We start from the raw sequence: 19,496 nt of genomic DNA on the forward strand, positions 1-19,496 counted from the left end.
TCCCTTAAAAGGCACGGGACGCTCCTTGACCAGTGTCAAAGCGTGAGAGGGATTTGTCCCAAGGGGGATTCTCACTGCCGGTTTTGGTGAGGGAGGGGGGTGATGCGGCCTGTAGCAGCCCAGTGCCCCCCGCTGACAGACCACGTGGGACCCCATCCTACAGCCACAAGGAGCCCAATTCTGTCCCAGGCGCTTGCGCTCAGGTGAGAATGCACTGCAGCAGACACAGTGGTTCTAGTCTGTACCAGTTTATTACAGCAAGCAATAGAAAATGAAAACGACTGAATATTTGCTTCACAAAATTGCAACTATTATTTGTTAAATATTTATGGATGTTAAACCCACATTACACCAGCACAACAATCCCAAGTGGTAATAACATAGTACTTATTTCTTTATAAATACAAGAAAGGTGGCAAAATAATGCTACTTAATCCCAAACCCAGCAAATCAGCAGAAAGTCACATTCAGAAAAATTTGGCAAGTAAGAGATGATGTTAAGTCATAATTCTACAGTACAGAAAGGTCCAGGAGAGACTCTGCAGTGTCTGAAATCTGACATCAGCAATGCATGTAGGTGTGGTCAGAGGCACATGTGCCACTCTGCACAGAACGTGGGCACCGGAGCTCCAGCCTGGCATTTAAAGCTTGCTTGGTTGGTGCTCTTACAAGGAAGTAGAAAGCTGTCCATGTGAAGCAGTACAATGGAATATACACGGTGGCACACAGATACAAAATTACTTAAAAAATACTACGTATTGAATTAACTGAGCTAAGAGAGGTCAACATTTTTATTATAAATAATGAAAGATAAATGTGTTTTGCATAAGGAATACAGTGTGTTCTCTTCATAGGAAAGTACCATTAAAGACTCGGGTTTTATAATATCAGCCCAAATTTGTTTTTTTCTCCTTTTTAAAGTTTATTGGTTCTAACTTAAAACCATCAAGTCTGGTCAGCATCCACTCCATCTAGCTGATGCAGAATCACAGGCATTCAAAAAGCAGTCTTTGCCGAGATGCCTTTACAAACTACTTGGAACCCAGCACCTTCTTAAGGCAAAAAGGTCTCGTGGCAGCACGGAAGTGAGTTAATAGTTTCCATCCACCGTATGGCGGTGCCACGGAGAAGATGCATTCTGGCACCCCCGTCTTTGTCTCCCCAAGTAGACTAGCGCCCACAGGCTGTCTCTGATCTGTGACAATCTCGCAGCTCAGCCCATATTCAACTTGCGGTGTGCGCCTCCATCTCCTGCTGCGGCGCCAGCTCCGACACTGCAGTGTCCCGAGCACGAGCTTCTCTCCGGCTGACCCTCGAGTCCCTGACTTGGAAACAGTGGTGTTTTGTCGCTTCTGTATTAGGTTAAGTTGGAAGAAAACGAAAGAAAAGCCTGGCCTTTACCGTCTCGTGCTCCGCTGCTTCCATCTAAGTGAGCACAGTCTGAGTGTCTGGTCGTGCTTCCTCTCCCTCCTCTCCGCCCCTTCCGGACCCGTCTCCTCCAGATACTACACACCTTGGTCACTTGGGTGGTTGGGAAGCCCTTTGTGGAATGGACTGCGACATGCTTCTGCTTTATTCAGAGTACTTCACATTGTTTTAGTATGGTTTGTAAGTAAGCGCCCTACCAAGGTAACGTGAAAAGAAAATACTACACGTAAAGAAAAGGTTAAGAACACAGGTCTCGACCTTGTTAGAAAACTCTCGATGTTAACAGAACTGAAGGCAGGTGGCTCCTTCTGCACGGTTTAGTGGAAAGCGATTTGCAGACAGGCGTTTCCTTGGGCTTCCTGGTGGCGCCCCCCTCGTCCCATGCCCCGCATGGGTCCCCGGCTGCGTGAGCACACTGCCCCGCGGAGCCCAGGCGGTGTCCCCTGTGGTGCAGCCGCCTCCGGGGAGCCCCCCGAGCTCACGCTGGGTGGCACCACCTACGCTAGTGAAGACGCTCGGGACGACACAGGTTGTGGCCACCGGTTTTCCGTTAGCGCTTTTGCATTTCAGACCCCCTGAATCACAGCACTTCCCAAAGTTTTAAATTGGCTGATGAATGTGAATTCTCCGTGCAAGGTGTGCATTCCTATCAATCAGCATCGCGTACGCAGCCTCTACGTCTGGTCTACCAGGAAGAAAAGTAGGGCTTTGGTGTCCTTGTTTCTTAGAGCCAAAGGTATGTTTCTGCCTTTTACGTCCCGTGACAGAGGAGGGTGTGGGTCAAGGCAGCCGTGGTTTCAGTGTCTGGGCTCTGCAGAGAGCGCCAGCTCACAGGTCCTCGCTCTCCACCAGGCCGGGGCTCAGCATCAGGTGGGACGGGCTGGCCTCGGGCTGGAACGCGGCCCTGATGTCGAGTCCCTGGTCCGAGAGCGCAGCGTAGCGGCTGGCCGAGGGCCGCACCCGCTTCGGCTTGGTGCTCGGCGGGGGCCGCTGCCACTGGGCTGCAAGACACAACACGGGACTCAGGCTCTGGAACCAGGTGGCAGGGCTCTGGCTGGGGACCAGGCACGTGTTCTTTGCAAAAGACAGAACACATCCATGGTAGAAGTCCTAAACTGTACGGGTGGCTTTGCAGTCTACTCACATGTTGCAGATTTACTGCCTACACAGGGCGCTGGGACTACAGCAGCTCGGGAACAGAGACAGCGTGTAGCTTATCTTGTAGTCAGTACTCACTGCAGCTCAGGGGGTCCTCTGAAATGGCTGCTACACTTCCTGATGCGCACTTTGAAAAAAACCTTCAAAGCTCAAAATGTATAAATGCCACAGTAATGATAGTCATCAGGTATTCTGGATGGATGTTCTAACACGAATTGTTTGAAAGGAACCGGGCGATAGGGAAGGTTGAGGTCAGTCATTTCTTATGTGTGATATCAGTTCTGAATTTCTCCTAGTGGTTTTCTTGTCACTAGATCACATAATGCTACTGGGCTAGTTTGTAAACTTAGAACTTTTTTCTTTCAATCTGGGATGCAGGTACACAAATATACGTACACAAACACTCACAAACCTACTGCTGAACTGCTTAAGATATGTTAACACAAAGCACTAAGCCACAGGAAGTATGCATTCCAGGTTCAATGGGCCACACGTTTAGGGTGAATTAAGATGCTGGGACAGGATCATAGCTTAGGGAGAAACGTTAAAAGGCAGTCATTTGCACAAGGCAGTAACAAAATGTGAAAGATCTGTGCTTATGCCTTTGCCTGGTGTTAACTCCTAAGGGTGCTGGGTAAGAAAGCCACAGCTGGGTAGCCAACACCAGAGAAATCCACATGCACATTTTGCTAAAAACGCAAAGTTCCTGAGTGATACTTGGGCACTGTTCTTCTGGAGAGCTTCACTATTAATGTTGAGAAACTATAAATAGAAAGAGAAAGAGCAGTGTGAAATTTCCGGCAAAGAAAGCGCTAGAGTTGTTGATCAGATCAGAGTAACGTGATTTGGTGTGCCGACGCCCGACTTGTCGTAACTGAAGGAACCAAAGCATCGAGGCGAGAGGGAGGGGTACTCACTGTAGACGTCCAGCCGGGCCGTGCAGGACACGATCCCGGCCTCGTTCTTGGCCGACACCGTGTACCAGCCAGCGTCGTCCTTGGAGGCTCCCTGGATGAGTAGACACACGTAGCCGTAGTTGTCCTGGTGCAGGCTGCAAAAGACGGACATGGCCATAGGGCTCGAACTGTTTCAGGACACGAAGCATCGCTTTTCATTAGCTCACGAGAAACAGAACTGTGCAAGCAGCGGATAACAGGGTCCTCCTAATTCTGCAGAGGCCGCCCACCCGTGACGGCTAATGGGAGAGGGGAGGGGCCGGGAGGCTGAAGGAAGCCGAGCACTTAATGCCCAGGAGAGGATCTGCCCCCGCAAAGCACTGCCTGCGTCAGGCGGGGAGCCGCTGCACCGCACAGCAGGGCAGCCGCCTCCGGAAAGCGCAGGCGTGCGGGGGCCGGCCCAGGGGCGGCGCACACAGGCGCGTGCTGTGCACCTGCCTTTGGGACCATCAGGACCCCTGCGGGTGGGGGGGCGGCCCCGTGGGCTCTCACCTCACGCGGTCCGTGCTGTGAGTGAGCGACTCGTTTTCCTTCTTCCAAAATATCTGCGGCGGCGGCACCCCGGCCACCCGGCATTCCAGCCGCACCGGGTACCCGTCTGCCACCCCCGTGTTCTGCAGCTTCTCGAGGAACACGGGGGGCTTGTGCGCTTCCTTAGCTGCGAAGACACGAGACGGATGACCTACCCGTGACGGTGCAAAAGGTGTCACAGAAGAACGCAGGTGCTTTCAGCAATGCCACTCAGCCTCGCTGACGCCGTCCTTCCCTTCAGGCGGCAGCGTGCGCGTCCTCTCTCCAGGCTGTATCCCTCCTCCACCGAGAAGGGTTCCTGCCCTGCATTCCACGCCCTTCTCTCCTCAGTCAGTTCAAGTCCGACAGGCCCGCACCTGCTCCCCAGAGCGCCTGCCCGAGTCCCCTCGGGGGACCTCCGTCGGGCTGGGGACTGATGAGGGTCCCTGCCTCGGCCCACCGCCGCCACCTAGATTCCCGCCCTGCTGGCCAAAAGACTGAGATTTCTAGGTCCTGGCTTGAGAGAGACATACCACAGGCTATAAAGGGGGAAACGAGGAGAGGCAGCTTTAAACAGTTACCTCCACACTAGGAATGTACATTCTATACAAGTTCCAATTTGTATTTCTTTGAAGAAAGCTATGAAAACGACGACTGTTACCCAGTCTGGGAAAATCAGAACCGTTAGTAACACTCTATCACCATCAGTGTCTCCGTGGACCCGCGGTGGGGACAGTCCCGGAGGGAGAGTAAGTCTTAGCTACCATCAGCCTAGCTGCCAACAATGAGTCCGAGGGGGCGGCCTTCTCCACTCCCTCCTCTGTGACAAATAACAGCGAAGCAAAGGTGAACGTTCTACCTGACATTTTTAAAAACCTAAGACCCTCTATGACCTTGAATCATGTAGAGGGTTAATTTTTATTGGACCTTTTGTGGTTACGTGACCTGGGCTACTCTGGGAAGAGACCTCACTCGGTGCTCTTCCTGGGTCCCAGTTTTCAGAAGAGCATAAGTGTGTATAAGACGGGCCCTTAGGTCACAGCGACCCTCCACAGTAGGTATCACAGCTACTACGCTCGGGAGCTTGGCTCTCAGCAGGCTCGTGGGGACGCAGATTTCATCCTCATGCCACGACTTAGTCCTTAAACTCTGAGCATCATGGCCCCCCGTTTACATTTGGGGAAACTGAGCTGCAGAGACAGACCTGCCAGAGGACACGGTCAGAAAACGAGAGCTGGGCTGGGAGCTGAGCCCTGGCTTCCTCCGGAAGTGCCGACGGGGGCATCTCGGGCCTGAGGACAGGTATGGTCAACGGGGGGACCCCAACAGTTGAGTTTTGAGGAAGGAGTGAAGCTGAAGCGGGTCTGACACACAGGCTGCACGCTGCCCGTGTTCTCGTGTGAACACGTCTACGTGTTTGTTGTCACGAGAATCCCCAGCCTGGACTGTAGCCGGGCTGCTCGCTGCTGCTGTTCCCCCAAGGAGCTCGAAGGCTCCCGGCACCGGAGCCTGGCCCCTGGGAAAGTCACTTCATCTCTCCTAATTCCCATTTGCTGACTGCATCATGGGGCCGCCGTGAGGACCAAGTGAGTGCTTTGCATGCAGTGATGAGCAATAAACGCTCCGTTCTGCTGCTTTTTTCAGATGAGCACAGAGAACAGGGTCTCTACTCATGCTCAGCTCCTAAGGACACTAAACCTTTCCATAAACTCATCTCCCATACCTCAGGGTAAAACTGTATTCTGGTAGGTAAATTTCATAAAGATATATAGTCAATTAAAAAGCAAACCTAAGTTTAATCTATGACATTGGAGGTAGATCACAGTGTTTCAAAGTTTTGAATTTTGAAATCACCGCACATGACTTCAAAGGCTAGGTCTACGTGGAGAACTTGCTGCACGAGCACATTCTCCTACATCGTCTGGTTCCTGGAGGCCGGGCTGCTGCTGCCTTTCCTGTGTGACACTGGGGGCCCAGGAGAAGGGGAATGGCCCAGAAAAACTGCTCAAACCCTTTTCTCTGGCTGCCAGGCTGACGGGGGAAGGGAAGGAAAATAACCACGGCTGCAGCGAAGAAGAAGTGACGTTTCTGACCTGCCAGGTGAGAACCGTCTGTTTCTTCAGCGATTTGATGTACTTTCCACGTGGGTTAGTTTGTTTCTACATCTGACGCTCACCCTGGGAGAGGTTCCCGGGACCTACCTGCGACCACGAGCTCCAGGCTGAAGGAGTTGTGTCCAGCCCGGTTGGTGGCCACGCACATGTAGACACCGGCGTCCCGGGCCGTGACGGGCTCGATGATCAGAGAGTGCACCCCGTTCTCTCGCACCAGCATCTTGTGGGTGCTGTCCTGGCGGATGGGCTTGCCGTCCAGCAGCCAGCTGAGATCGGGGGTTGGCAGCCCACTGACCTAAACCGGGAAGGAAATGCGAATGAATTCCTCTGCTACGGAAACAGAGCAAAGACACGAACACCTAAGACACTGGCACAGACGCCTCCTTCGGGACAACATGAGGCTCTCAGCATCAGGTCATGTTTCTTACTTACTTATTTATTTATTTTTGGCTGCGTTGGGTCTTTGTTGTGGTGCGTGGGCTTCTCACTGCGGTGGCTTCTCTTGTTGTGGAGCACAGGCTCTAGGCGCGTGGGCTTCAGTAGTTGTGGCTCGTAGGGTCTAGAGCACAGGCTCAGTAGTTGTGGTGCACGGGCTTAGTTGCTCCGTGGCATGTGGGATCTTCCCGGACCAGGGCTCGAACCCATGTCCCCTGCATTGGCAGGCGGATTCTTAACCACTGCGCCACCAGGGAAGCCCACATTTCTCTTTTGCTTAAAATGTTTGAATAGCTTCTCGGCGCACATGGGCTCACTTCTAAACATTTCTTATAGAGCAGCCCAGAGAAAAGTGAGATGGGGACTAAAAACATTCGCCTTCATCTTTCCTCACCCAGGTTATAAAGATGCTGAGGGTGATGTCAGCCCAGGGCTCTGAGCCCTTTGGAAAAAAGATGTCCAACCATGACAAGGACTCACACTCAGCTCGCATGGTTCACGATAAAGCCTCTCATCAAGGCTGCTGTAGCTGCAGAGACATTAGTTAGTGCAGCCATTAAGACACAGGGCTATTATTATTTTATAATCCTTGAAAGTAAGTAACAGGAGCCCTATGAAATGACCCGGAAGGCCATCCCAACAAACTAGCCTCACGATGGAAACGGTGGAAAAAAACCCCACCACTCTCCAGACCGTGACAGTCGTGCTGACCAGAGATCAGACAAAAGCACGCTGAATGGCTAACAGCGTGGTGTGCAGCGAGGGGAGGGGTGGCCACCGTCTGTGAGCTCTTTACTCTAGGGCCCTGCATTCTGAACGGGAAGACAAGCACCAGCAAGGAAGGCCCTTTCACCCCTACCCCAAATGTACCAGTGGGAAATCACATACGGAAAGATGTCAGTGGGACTGTAAACCAATTCTTTTGAGACTCAGCTCTGCCAAAATCAGCCAGAGAACTCACAAATTCCACTCCTGCTGTATGACGCTCATGTATACTGCCCCCAGGATGCCTCACCCCCCAACAAACACACACGGCAAAGGCCTAGGCATTTACAGAAAACAATTAAATCAGTGGCTAAAAGCGGGCCAGGCTCTGCACGCTCCCACCCATCCACCTGCCACCCCTGGCGCTCCACGCCCGCTCTACCTGTCGGGCCAGCACAGGTGCATGGAGGAAGGGGGTGGGCTCTCCCTCCCGGGCTGCACACCTGGCCCTCCTGGCCGGTCAGGTACCGGCGAGGCCACAGCAGGTTTAGAAGGGAGATGCCGCACGCACTCTGGGCCCACCTGGGCCAGAGCTGCGCAGCCGGGCAGAGGGGAAGGCCGAGTCCTCTCCCTCTGAGGCCAGCAAGGCAAGCCTGACCTCAGGAACTGGGTCACTGTAAGCAGGCCCCAGCCTGGCCAGCTGGGCGGCTCCGGCTGCCGTGGGAACGGGGGGAGGCCGCGAGCCGGCCGGGGCAGTCAGTGTCCGGGGAGCGAGTCAGGGGCCCAGCAGCTGCTGCCTTAGCGACGGGCCTGTTCCCATGATTCTTTTTTCCCTCTTAAAGCTTAAATACACTGGAAAAGGTTTTTTTTCCTGAACTAACAGCACTCTGTCTGTCCTTGTGACAAGATTTTCCACATTTGTCCAGGTCTGATCATAACAGTCAAATCAACAGATTACCTTTTGTTTCCAATATTCTTTTAAAGGCAGGCATTTCAAGGACAGTTGTGTCACTCGCAGAAAAATAAAGTGCTATGATTTCTTTCTTAAATATGATCAAAAGTAGAGCCAATGGTATTGCGAATCTCCATGTAGCTATCACCTAGATTCACTCTTTTGTAATTTATCATATTTTAAAAATAGACCCCGAACTTTATACTTCATGATACTTTATGAAGTATCATTCTAAAAAACAGATTTTTCTTACATAGTCACAGTTCCCTTTTTATACATAAAATTAATAGTAATCCCTTGGTATCATCTAATTTACTAAAATAAAATTTCCCCTGTGGACTCAAATGTCATTTTACAGGTGGTCTGTATGAATTCTTAGTTACAGACCCCAAATAAATACACACATATAAATACATATACACACTGAAACTCAATCTGTAAAAAAATTATGTTGCAAACATTGCGACTGACAAGGGATTAATCTCCAAAATGTACTAACAGCTCGTGTGGCTCAATAACAAAAAAAACAAAAAACAAACAACAACCCAATCAAAAAAATGGGCCGAAGCCCTAAATAGACATTTCTCCGAAGACATACACAGGCACATGAAAAGATGCTCAACATCACTGTGAATCATTAGAGAAATGCAAATCAAAACTACAGTGATATATCACCTCACACCAGTCAGAATGGCCACCATCAAAAAGTTTACAAACAATAAATGGTGGAGAGGGTGTGGAGAAAAGGGAACCCTCTTGCACTGTTGGTGGGAATGTAAATTGATACAGCCACTATGGAGAACAGTATGGAGGTTCCTTAAAAAACTAAAAATAAGACTACCATATGACCCAGCAATCCCACTCCTGGGCAAATACCTGGAGAAAACCATAATTCCAAAAGATACATGCACCACAATGTTCACTGCAGCACTATTTACAATAGCCAAGACATGGAAGCAACTTAAGTGTCCATCAACAGATGAATGGATAAAGAAGATGTGGTACAGATATACAATGGAATGTTACTCAGCCATAAAAAAGAATGAAATAACGCCATTTGCAGCAATATGGACATGGAGATGATCATACTCAGTGAAGTAAGTCAGACAGAGAAAGAGAAATGCCATATAGCACTTATATGTAGAATCTAAAACATGATACAAATGAACTAATTTACAAAACACACTCACAGACTTAGAGAATGAACTTATGGTTACCAGGGAGGAAGGGTGGGGGCAGGGAGGGATGAACTGGGAGCCTGGGACGGACATGTACACACGACTATGTACAAAACAGACAACCAGCAAGGACCTACTGTACTGAGCACAGGGAACTCTGCTCAATGTTCTGTGATAACCTAAATGGGGAAAGAACCTGGAAAAAGAACAGACACATGCATATGCATAACTGAATCACTTTGCTGTACCCCTGAAACTAACACAACAACACTGTTAATCAACTATAGTTCAATATAAAATAAAAATTTAAAAAATTACGCTGGAGGGACTTCCCTGGTGGTGCAGTGGTTAAGAACCCACCTGCCAGTGCAGGGGACACGGGTTTGATCCCTAGTCCGGGAAGATCTCACATGACACGGAGCAACTAAGCCCGTGTGCCACAACTACTGAGCCTGTGCTCTAGAGCCTGTGAGCCATAACTACTGAGCCCACGTACCACAACTACTGAGCCCGCACGCCTAGGGCCTGTGCTCTAAAATGAGAAGCCACCGCAATGAGAAGCCTATGCACAGCAACGAAAACCCAACGCAGCCAAAAAATAAATAAATTTATACTAAAAAATTATGCTGGAAAGTATTTTATACATTTTTATACATTTCTACAAGCTTTTTATACATTTCTACAAGCCCAGAGTTATCCCTCTAAGTGCCTTACATCTCGTGTTCTGCAATTCCAGAGACAACCAGCAGAGAGAGCCCAAATTATTTTTTTAAAAGCTTATTCATATTTCAGAGCTAAAATGTAAATTTAAGGTCAATAAATAATGGGGCCAAAACACAAAACAATCAAAAAATTTCAGACCAGTGGTTCCTACACATTTTTGGCCTCGAGGTCCCCTGGGAAGCTGATGGCAGGTGTACCACATACAACCTCCTGTGTAATTTCAGGCCCACACACCCGATGAGACCTGCTCACCCCAGGACCTGGTGAAGAAGCCCTATTGTAAAGCGACGGAATGAAGGTGCTGCTCCGATGTCTCTTAGAAACAGGAAATGGGAGGCCTGAGAGAGTAGGTGTGTGGATACAAAATTTGTTTGAAAACAGAGTGAATATAAATAAGATCAGGACAGAGGACACAGATCCAACACAGTCATTACTTCAAGAAAAAGGGCGACTCTGAGGGATAGAACCTCCCAGTTCACTGTCTGGAGTATGGTATACAGGGTTCTAGGTAAGGGACATAGTCAACAAAAACTGAAAAGCCAAGGGAAAGAATGATTTGAAATGTATATAAATATTTAGTAGGTTCCACTCATTTTCTCTCCTCTTCTGCTAGAAAACATTTTAAAGATGTATACTTTACATAATTTCCCCAAAAGGAACTAAAGGGAAGCGGTATTGCAGGGAGAAGGGAGGCACCCACGCCCCTCACCTTACAGTCCATCCTGCAGAGCCTGCCCTCCTGGACAGTCAGGTCCCCGGGAGCCTGCAGGAAGTGCGGTCGGAAGAATCGCTCCTGAATCGGTTCACCTTCGTCGGCACTGTCCCTGGATCTCGAACGAGACCTTCGGATGAGAGAGAAAACCAACAGATGGAAAGAAAGGTGGGGGAGGGGAGGGAGAACGCCACAAAGATAGATAAATAGATGGAAAGGAAGATGGGAGGGAGAACGCCACACAGGTGACAGGTAATAGAGATAAATAGACAGTAGGTATTGTCAGGTTCTTGGTTATCTCTTCTCTATGATACATGAGGTAATAATATAATTTCCTTACCTGCTTACCTAGCTCCTAATCCCAGGGATTATACCATAAAAAAAGTCAGTAAAACAAAATCTTGCTTCATTTGGAAGTTTATTATACATTTAATAATCTGCTAATTGCAGACTTAAAATAATCTGCTATCCTAACCCTTACAGCTAGCATAAATCATGAAAGGGGAAAATGGGGAACTAACAGTAACCTATTTTTTCCTAAATAAATATTTTGAAAGCTGTATGAGAAGCAGCAGCAGCTGTTGCTCATTTATTACCAAATAGTTTTCAACAGAAATTAGTACAGCTTTCCACTATGATTGTAAATTTGCAGGAAATTAAAAGTTATTGTTTAAAAAGAATGAATATCCTTCTAATAAAAATTTCTTTTCATATTAACCAGGAAAACAAATCACATTTTAGGCAGGTTTTCTTCTGTATCTGTTAACCATGTGCCTAAAGCAGTATTTTTTTTCTTTTTTTTGCTTTAACATAAAATTGTGCAAATCTCCCAGATTCTGTGCATCTTTCTTGCTTTTGAGTACGCTGCCAGAGCCGCCTTTAAGAGCAATATGATTTAAAGTGACTGCAGGGAAGACTTAGGAGTGAGGTGCTGAAACTAACCCTGCTGGTGATCATTGGAAGGTAAGCTAAGAAACACTTCAGTAGCAAAAGTAGGAGCAAAGCAAATGAAAACTTAGTATAATACGCTAGTAATCACCAGCCTCCACCCATCAGGTCTCATTTATGAGCACAACGCCCTTCCAGGAGACAGGGGCCCACGAACGGCTGAAATGCACGAGTGAAGCCAGAGAGAATGGACCTGCTGCAGCTGTGCTGTGCTCACGGATGCAGGGGCAGGTGATGCTGTGAGCAAGTCCCGCCCCAGGAAGCCTGCATCAAACCTGCGAGCGCTGAGGCCGGAGCTGCCTCCCAAACGCCGGCAGAAGCCCGCGTGGGGCGGGGACCCGCCCGCTGCTGCTGGCCGTGTCCCGCTCCTCCGGTGGCCTCACTGGTGTGTCCTCCCCTGCGCTGGGCCCAGGGACCGGCCCAATCACTGGCCCCTTCTGTAGTCACGTGTGTCACTGAGAGCCACAGCCCCGCTGCCCGTCCTCACGTGCACTCGCTCGGGGCCACGGGGCAAGGAAAGCGTCCAAGGTACGGCAGGTCTGACCTACGAGGCTAGGGTCTGAGACACGCCTGTGGCCTAAGCGACCGGAGAAGGACCCTTCACACACGAGCCATCTTAGGAAACCCAGAGGGCAGCCCACGTGATGCTGGTGAGGAAAGCGTGGCTAGAGCCTGGGTGCCACCGACCAGCGTGTCCGAGGGCGCCGGGCCCAGCCGGTACGTCCTCCACCCCGCCCCCAGCTACAAAGGAGCCACACGCCGCCACGCTTCCTGCCGTGTCCCCATCCCGTCCCCCAAGTACATTCTCTCCTGTGGTGTCCCCGAGATGCTGGCAGAGCTGGGTTATAGTGACAGTAAAAGAGCAGCAGTGCCCGGGAAGGGACGCGTGAGATACCTTCTGCCGTGAGGCTGGCCAGCGGGCGAGCGGGGGCTGCGGCCTCTCTGGTTCACGGCCTGCACCATCAGCCGTCCTGTGCAGCTGACGCGGCCCTGCGGGGACAGAGGGGACCGACGGTTAGCGGCCGGCGCCCCCGCACCGCCACCGTCGCCGCCATGACTGCCCTGGTCTCCACAGGGCGCTCTTCCCTGCAGACCAGCGCGCCGCACCAGCGCGACCCCGGCCTGTCTCTGAAACACGCCCCCCAGGATGTCTTGTGATGATGCCACTTTCAAGGTCACATCCCTACTGCGTGGAGCTAACTCTGAAAGCAAACCAGGTCATTTCAGTTTTCTTTTTAGTTACATATTTATTAAATGTTCGTGGTATCCCTTCCCAAAACCGCACACTGAAAGGGCGGCCGGCATGAAAAACTAAGCTTTACGTAACAAGCATGCCTGGGGCAACAAGGAGCATAATGGCTGTGGGACACCTTGTCCCCATAATGGGAGAATATTTGAGATTTTAAAACCAGAAGCGGTTAATGCCTAAACCCATGAGGGTCACATGATAAGGGCCTATTCTAATGAAAAGCTGTATTTTATAATCTTTTTAAAAATTTTTTTATTTGAAGTATAAAGTCTACAGCCACCCCACCCTGAACACACCTGATCTTGTCTGAAGTATAGTTCACTTAACAGTGTTATATTAGTTTCAGGAGTAAAACATAGTGAGTCAACGGTTTTACAGATGATACCCCATATAAAGTTATAACATTCGGCGACACACACTGTCTCCTCCCTCAAACCTGTCAACTGGAAATCGGGTAAGTGCTGACTCGGGACACACAGCAATACTCAGAGGGGCCGGGCGACAGGAGTAAGTGGCCCTGTCACTTCGCCTCTGGTTTAGACTCATCTCTCCCTCCCTACGTCCAGCAGAGCAGATGCTCTCCTCCCCCGCTCGCTCCTCTCAGGGCCCCGGAGGACGAGCAGAAGGACATCTAAACCCTGACGATGACCGAGAGGGAGTACGCAGGGCGGGAACATGAGAAGCAGGCGGATTTTTCACACTTATCCTGGGTGAGTTCTATAGCTCCAGGCTGAAGGGAGCGCTTAGAGTCAAAGTAAAGTTGACCCCTGACCCCCACTGTCACTGCAAGTGGCCAGACAGGTGACCAAAGCAGAGGGGTCCCGTGAGTCCTGAACCGCCTTCTGAGTCCCCTCTCGAGAGGACACTGGCGGGGACACGGAGGGGGACCCCACGGCAGGATGCAGGGAGGGGCCCTCGGGGTCTCCCCAAAGCCTGGACCTCTTCAGGCTGTAGTCACCAGGAAAGGCAAAGACACAGTACCAGTGCGGACGGGAGGGTTAGGAAGGACCCAGGAGCTGTTGTAAACACACAAACTCAAGCGGTCTTGTACTGCGCGACACGCACCTTCCTCCATTGAGGCCACAAACGCTGCCTTTCCCAAAAATTTCCAAGTATAATGAAGTCTAACTTTATGAGGGGAGTTACTTCCAACTTAGAGCAACTGTATCTGAAGTTCAGGCCACACGATATGATCTCTCATGCTGATCTTACACACACTTGGGATTCCCTCAAGTAGCTTGAAATCTGTACATCAATTCCATCGAACCCTCCCGGTCTGTACTTGCTACAGAAAACCTAGATATAACTTGCTTAGAAGAGCCCGTTATAAATTACACAACTGATGTATCATCACGGCTGGGACACAGAAGACCCATGATTCTTTTTGGAGCTTGAGGACCAGGAATTGTATGTTTTGTTTCACACAAATAGCTTCCATTGTACTGATGATACGGTTTCCTTACTATCTGCTTTGCTGCTTCACCAAGTAATTTTAATTTGGAGAGATTAAAAGAGTTACGTAATTTGGGTGGATTCTTCCTTGTGGTATAAAACCCAGAGGATCCACCAAGGAGGTTAATATTAACTAATGATTTATGTAGTTAGATAAAGATAAAAGTTAAATTCAACCTTTAACCCTGAATTTGGGGAAGCAGATAATGGTGCTAAAAAAAAAAAATTCCTCTAACCTGGATTTGAGTTTTGACTTTTTTTCCTAAAGCTTTGGGCAAATCCTAAATTTGTTCAAGCCTACATTTCTTCTTTTGTAAAAGGTGGGGCACTATACCTCACAAGGGTGCTGCAAAGATTAAATGATATAATCTATGAGGATCTTGTTAATGGTACACATACTTGATGTCATCATCACTGCTAACTCTGCCACCGCTGCTCGTACTGTGTTTCTCCGGGTCTGTGACATCAGGTGTGCACATTAAGGTGATGTTTAGGGGCCCAGCAGCTTGGCTGACTCCAGTGAAATTTTCCAAGTAGATGCTCGTGTACACTCTTACCTTGTCTGGTTCCTTCAGGGGCCTCTTTTCACCAGTGCCCCCCGGCCCCTCAGGGCTGGGATGAGCCCCAGATGCCTGCCCTTGGCTCCTCTGCCCTGGGTTTGCCACCAGCTGTGTCCCTTACAGTGGAAAGACGAGGCAGGTGACATTACTCCTAGGAGAGGGTCCTCATCTGTGGGACAGGACTCTGCTGGTCATCCCGCAGGGAGGGGCTCTTATGATGATTCAACGAGCTAACAGGGGTCATGTACTTGGTGGTGTGTCTGGCACATGCTAAACGCTCAACATGTTAAACTTTTATAGCACTGGATACAGATGTAACTGTAATCACCACCAGATGGATAGGAACCGTTTTGCTCAACACCACTTTTACCATATGAATGGAGTTTCCTTCCTTCCCTCCTTCCACCCACCCTCCCTTCCTTCTTTCCTTTCCTTTCTCTCGTCTTTCCTCTCTCTCTCTCTCTCTTTTTGGCATTAGGATGCAGTTTACTCCAGAGGAAAAGCCAAGTACTCCAAGCGAAGGAAGGAGACTGTGGAGGGCAGACCAGCCTTTCCCCACCCCCACGCTGCTGCCTGCCAGGCGCCAGCACACAGCTACCTCCCAGGTGTCTGACGGCTGCGTCCGAGGCCCAGGAGGAAAGGGGTCCTGCCCGACCCTAAGCACTGCCTGGGCCTGGGATGCACTAGGTCTCCCTTCCCCGCTCCAAACACACGGTAACAGGCTGGCATGCTGCTCCATAAAGAGTACACGTTTCTACCAGCTTTCAAGAGTTTTACTGCGATTGCTGGGAACCCTACAAATACTGCCCCAGAATCTTCCTTAACTTCCCAAACTTAAGAAAACGGCATATGCGGTCATTTATCACCTTCTTATTCCCACACCATCCTCCACTTCGGAACAGAAAGGGGAAGGGCCTGGAATTCAGGAGGCGGAGCCGTGAGTTTGATAACACGCCGATACTGGCGAAGTATATTACTACTAATATACACTAATATACATACTAATACACACCAACAAGTGAACGGGACTACTTAGAAAGCAGCCAAAGTAGCGAGGGGTGTAATTTTGACATTTTCAGTCCAGAACTCAGGGAAGCATTTTTGAAAAGATGCCTCCAGTGTGCACGACAGCAAGTTCAGATTTTTAAGTTTGAATGTTTTCTGAGGAAGATCATCCAAAACGAGCATTCAGTGATTTTAATCCTACAAACGTGCCAACTGACCTAGTGAAACTGCCGCCACCCCAGGCTCAGGGGCACATTAATGCTGTGTTCGCTTTCAACTGTTGTTTCTTTTTGCTTCATCACTAACACATGAAGGGATAACGGAAGTGGATGTCTGAAGGGAAGCTTGGAAGGTGCCAGAAAACCCTGTAACGTTGAAACACACGCAACCAACAAACCAGCCTTTTAAATTTAACTCAGCTGCTCACTGCTTTTCTATTCCAGACAAGTCCTCAGTGTTTAAAGCTATAGCGCGAATCACGCGTTTGAATTCTTAAGGTGGTTCTCTGCTAACCATGCAGCTTGTAATGCGTATCTGAGGCCTCCTGCAAGGGCAGTGATTTATGTGCTACGGACAAAACATCTGCATTTCCCAGTTTATGAAATCTAACTTGCGGCCCGCAGGTCTCAGGAAAGCCTGCCGCGTGCGCACACAGTGCAACTGGAGGACACGGCAAGCGGTGCACGACAGCCATTCCAACCCAGAGAGCAGGACGGGGGAAGCTAGCAACGCAGCAAAACAAAGTCAAACATTTGTGTTTCCATTCCGCCCTGTCTTCAAGATGGGATTAGAGTCGGACGTAAGCGGAGCCTGTGGTCCTCGGCTGGGCAGCCGCCTGCTGTAACACGGCACAGTCCCTTACGATCCCACTCAGCGTGCGACCGTCTCCCAGGAGCTGCCGGGCTGAATGCTCCACGGCCCACGCTCGCCCAGAGCGCTGTGTTCTGTCCCAGGTGGAAACTGCACGCCACCAACAACATCTAACGCGTTTCCTATTCCCTGAAGACTGACCCAGATGGAAAATTATTCTATAAAATAACCTGCTGACCGTGTTTTCCTCTTTCCTTGCTTCTCACCCTTTCTGTTGGCTGCTCTCGGGAATTACCTTCCGCTGCTCTGGAGAGCTCGGCCGTCTGTGTCTCGTTAACGAACTCATTTTTCCATCAGCCTTTTCCTCTTTCCCTCGGTCACTTCACATCGTGGAGGCCACGTGTACCGGAGAAGAGATGGAGTTGTCTCCCTCCCAAACCCAAATCCTCCATAACGTGGAAAAAACTGAAGGCACCAAAGGGCGTCAAGGAAGCAGGGAGCCCAGATCAGTGGACCCCACGCTATGCTTCTGGGACTAACGTATCTTGAAAAACTTAGCTTTTACTTTTGAGATTTTCAGTGCCTATTTACATCATGCTTCTTTTAAACCGTGTTTTCATTCACAAATTACAAGAGTGGCGAAGTCCTTTACTATATACCATAGCAGCTGCTTCTGAAGTTGAGACTGTGGAGTGTGAAACATTTCTGTCACCGTGTTCCTACAGCAACAAGCGACAACCTGCAGCACGGAGCAGGTGGAGAAACAGGGCGTTGCTCGTCAGGGCTGAAATGCCACTCTGTTGCCCTAAGAGGGTGGGAAGTTCACTCCAGTTGCTCGGAGATGACTCACAAAGCCCACATCTGGCAGGTGTGGACGCACCTGCTGCTGAAGAGCCGGCCGGAGGCGCGGGCAGCAACCAGGCGACTCAGAAACTCGGAAGAGCGGCCGCCAAGTACCATAAACACCAAGACTGACGACCGTGTCAGGCTGAGGCCCAACGCCCACGCCGAGCACGTCCTCAGATTCCCCTCGGGAGCCCCTCCTCAGACGCCTGCCTTCGGTCATCTCGGGAGGAAAGGAGACGCTCAGTTCTGAGAACACGCCCCGCTGATGAGGATCCTCGTGGGCCCGACCTCGAGGGCCGGCGGGGTTGTGGCATCGGGACTGCTCTGTCGCGGGGCCTCGCGGGCTCGGGGGCCCGGGGCAGCCACGCCGCTGCCTGCTGGACTCACAGACAGGACGGGCGAGTGTGCTAGGAGAGCCGGGCTTCTGGTGGCCTGAGGGAAACGGTCACCCCGCATTTCTCTGTCTCGCCTCCGAAAGGTAAAGGGCGAAGCAGCAGACAGGGCGGCCACGGGGGCGTGGCCGGGGCTCCGGGAAGCAGCAGAGCGCCCGGCCCGGCCCGAGGGCGGCGCCCGCCAGCCCAGCTGTGCACGTGGGGCCCCGGCTGTGCAGTCGCGACCGAGCCGCCCCTGCCGGGAACGCCTCTCCCAGGGCGGAGGCCGGGAGACGCTGCGCCAGCACCGCGCTGGGGAGAGATGCCCGCCCGCCCTGACTCCTGGACTCGAGGCGCTGAGGGAGCGACACGGCCGGGCTCCGCGGCCCCTGCCAGCTCGGGGTGCTGCTCCGAGAAGGGGGACTAGCGTCCCCGAACTGAAACAGCGGCAATAACCTGCGCTTCCTGGAAGCACGTCACATGCCGGGTAAACCGAGCGCTTTCCATGCATCGTTTAAATTCGTATTATTTTTCTCACTTCACGGACGAGGAAGCGGGCGCACAGGTTCAGGACTCGCTAAAGGCCACGCGGCCAGAACCCAGCTCAGACGTGCCGGTGCCGCGTGCTCGCCCGTCACCCCGAACTGCACCCCCGGCTCTCCCGAACTGTCCCTACCGTCTCCACGCCTGGTCTTCGTGTGTCACGTCCGTCTTCTGACTGTGCCCCTCCTCCTTCTCCGTGTCGACACGGGCATCTTCAGCCCTCCTTCCCCTGGTTGGTCAGGGGTTTAATAAGCACGCAGAGACCGCCACCCTGGAGCCCAGCCGCCTGCCCGCTGCCACTTGCCTGGTCCTTCCCGTTAGAACTGTCCCACATGGAAAGCTACGTCACCTGAAGAAGACTAGAAGCAGGCTCAGAACTGCAGCCTGACATTCACCTTCTCTTGTTCTATCGATAAAACTGCTCACTCCAGTAACAGTTCAAAACATTCACTAGGAAAAACGCCTTGAAGTGGACAGCGGGACCCCAGGAACGGTGAGCTCATAAGGAACACAGTGAATTTTCTAGCTCCACAGCCCACCCTAGCCTTTCTAGGGCACAAGAGAAATAAAGAACCCAGAGCGAAGAAAACTTCTGGAGTTTGTTGAGCCCTCCACTACTTTTTTGAGAGGCAGAAAACCGAAAATCGAAATTGGTTAATAGAGTGGTAGTAGTCACATCAACGATCAAAGATCACAGACCACCATAACAAACGTAATAACAATTAAAAAGTCTGAAATATAACAAGAATTACCCAATGTAACACAGACAGGTAAAGTGAGCAAATGCTGTTAGAAAAACAGCAGTGATAGACTTACTCAACACAGGGTTGCCACAAAACTT

The 19,496-nt window shown here is 50.7% G+C and overlaps 1 protein-coding gene across 3 annotated transcripts in view; it reads right to left on the bottom strand.

Annotated features, from left to right (window-relative positions):
* Nucleotides 1-232: 232 nt before the first annotated feature.
* The window catches only part of PALLD (palladin, cytoskeletal associated protein), a gene marked incomplete at its 5' end in the record, with an annotated part of 388,664 nt that continues 369,400 nt past the window's right edge, over nucleotides 233-19,496 (bottom strand). For all 3 annotated transcript variants that reach the window (XM_081237212.1, XM_081237213.1, XM_081237214.1), the window contains 6 exons: nucleotides 233-2,429; nucleotides 3,504-3,637; nucleotides 4,035-4,200; nucleotides 6,254-6,461; nucleotides 10,869-11,001; nucleotides 12,715-12,809. In XM_081237212.1, coding sequence (XP_081093338.1) covers nucleotides 2,257-2,429; nucleotides 3,504-3,637; nucleotides 4,035-4,200; nucleotides 6,254-6,461; nucleotides 10,869-11,001; nucleotides 12,715-12,809 — 909 coding nt within the window. In that variant the 3' untranslated portion in view covers nucleotides 233-2,256. The remainder of the gene's footprint in view (nucleotides 2,430-3,503; nucleotides 3,638-4,034; nucleotides 4,201-6,253; nucleotides 6,462-10,868; nucleotides 11,002-12,714; nucleotides 12,810-19,496) is intronic.

This window comes from Mesoplodon bidens, assembly GCF_964165515.1.
Source record: "Mesoplodon bidens genome assembly, chromosome: 6".
Classification (NCBI taxonomy): Eukaryota; Metazoa; Chordata; class Mammalia; order Artiodactyla; family Ziphiidae; genus Mesoplodon; species Mesoplodon bidens.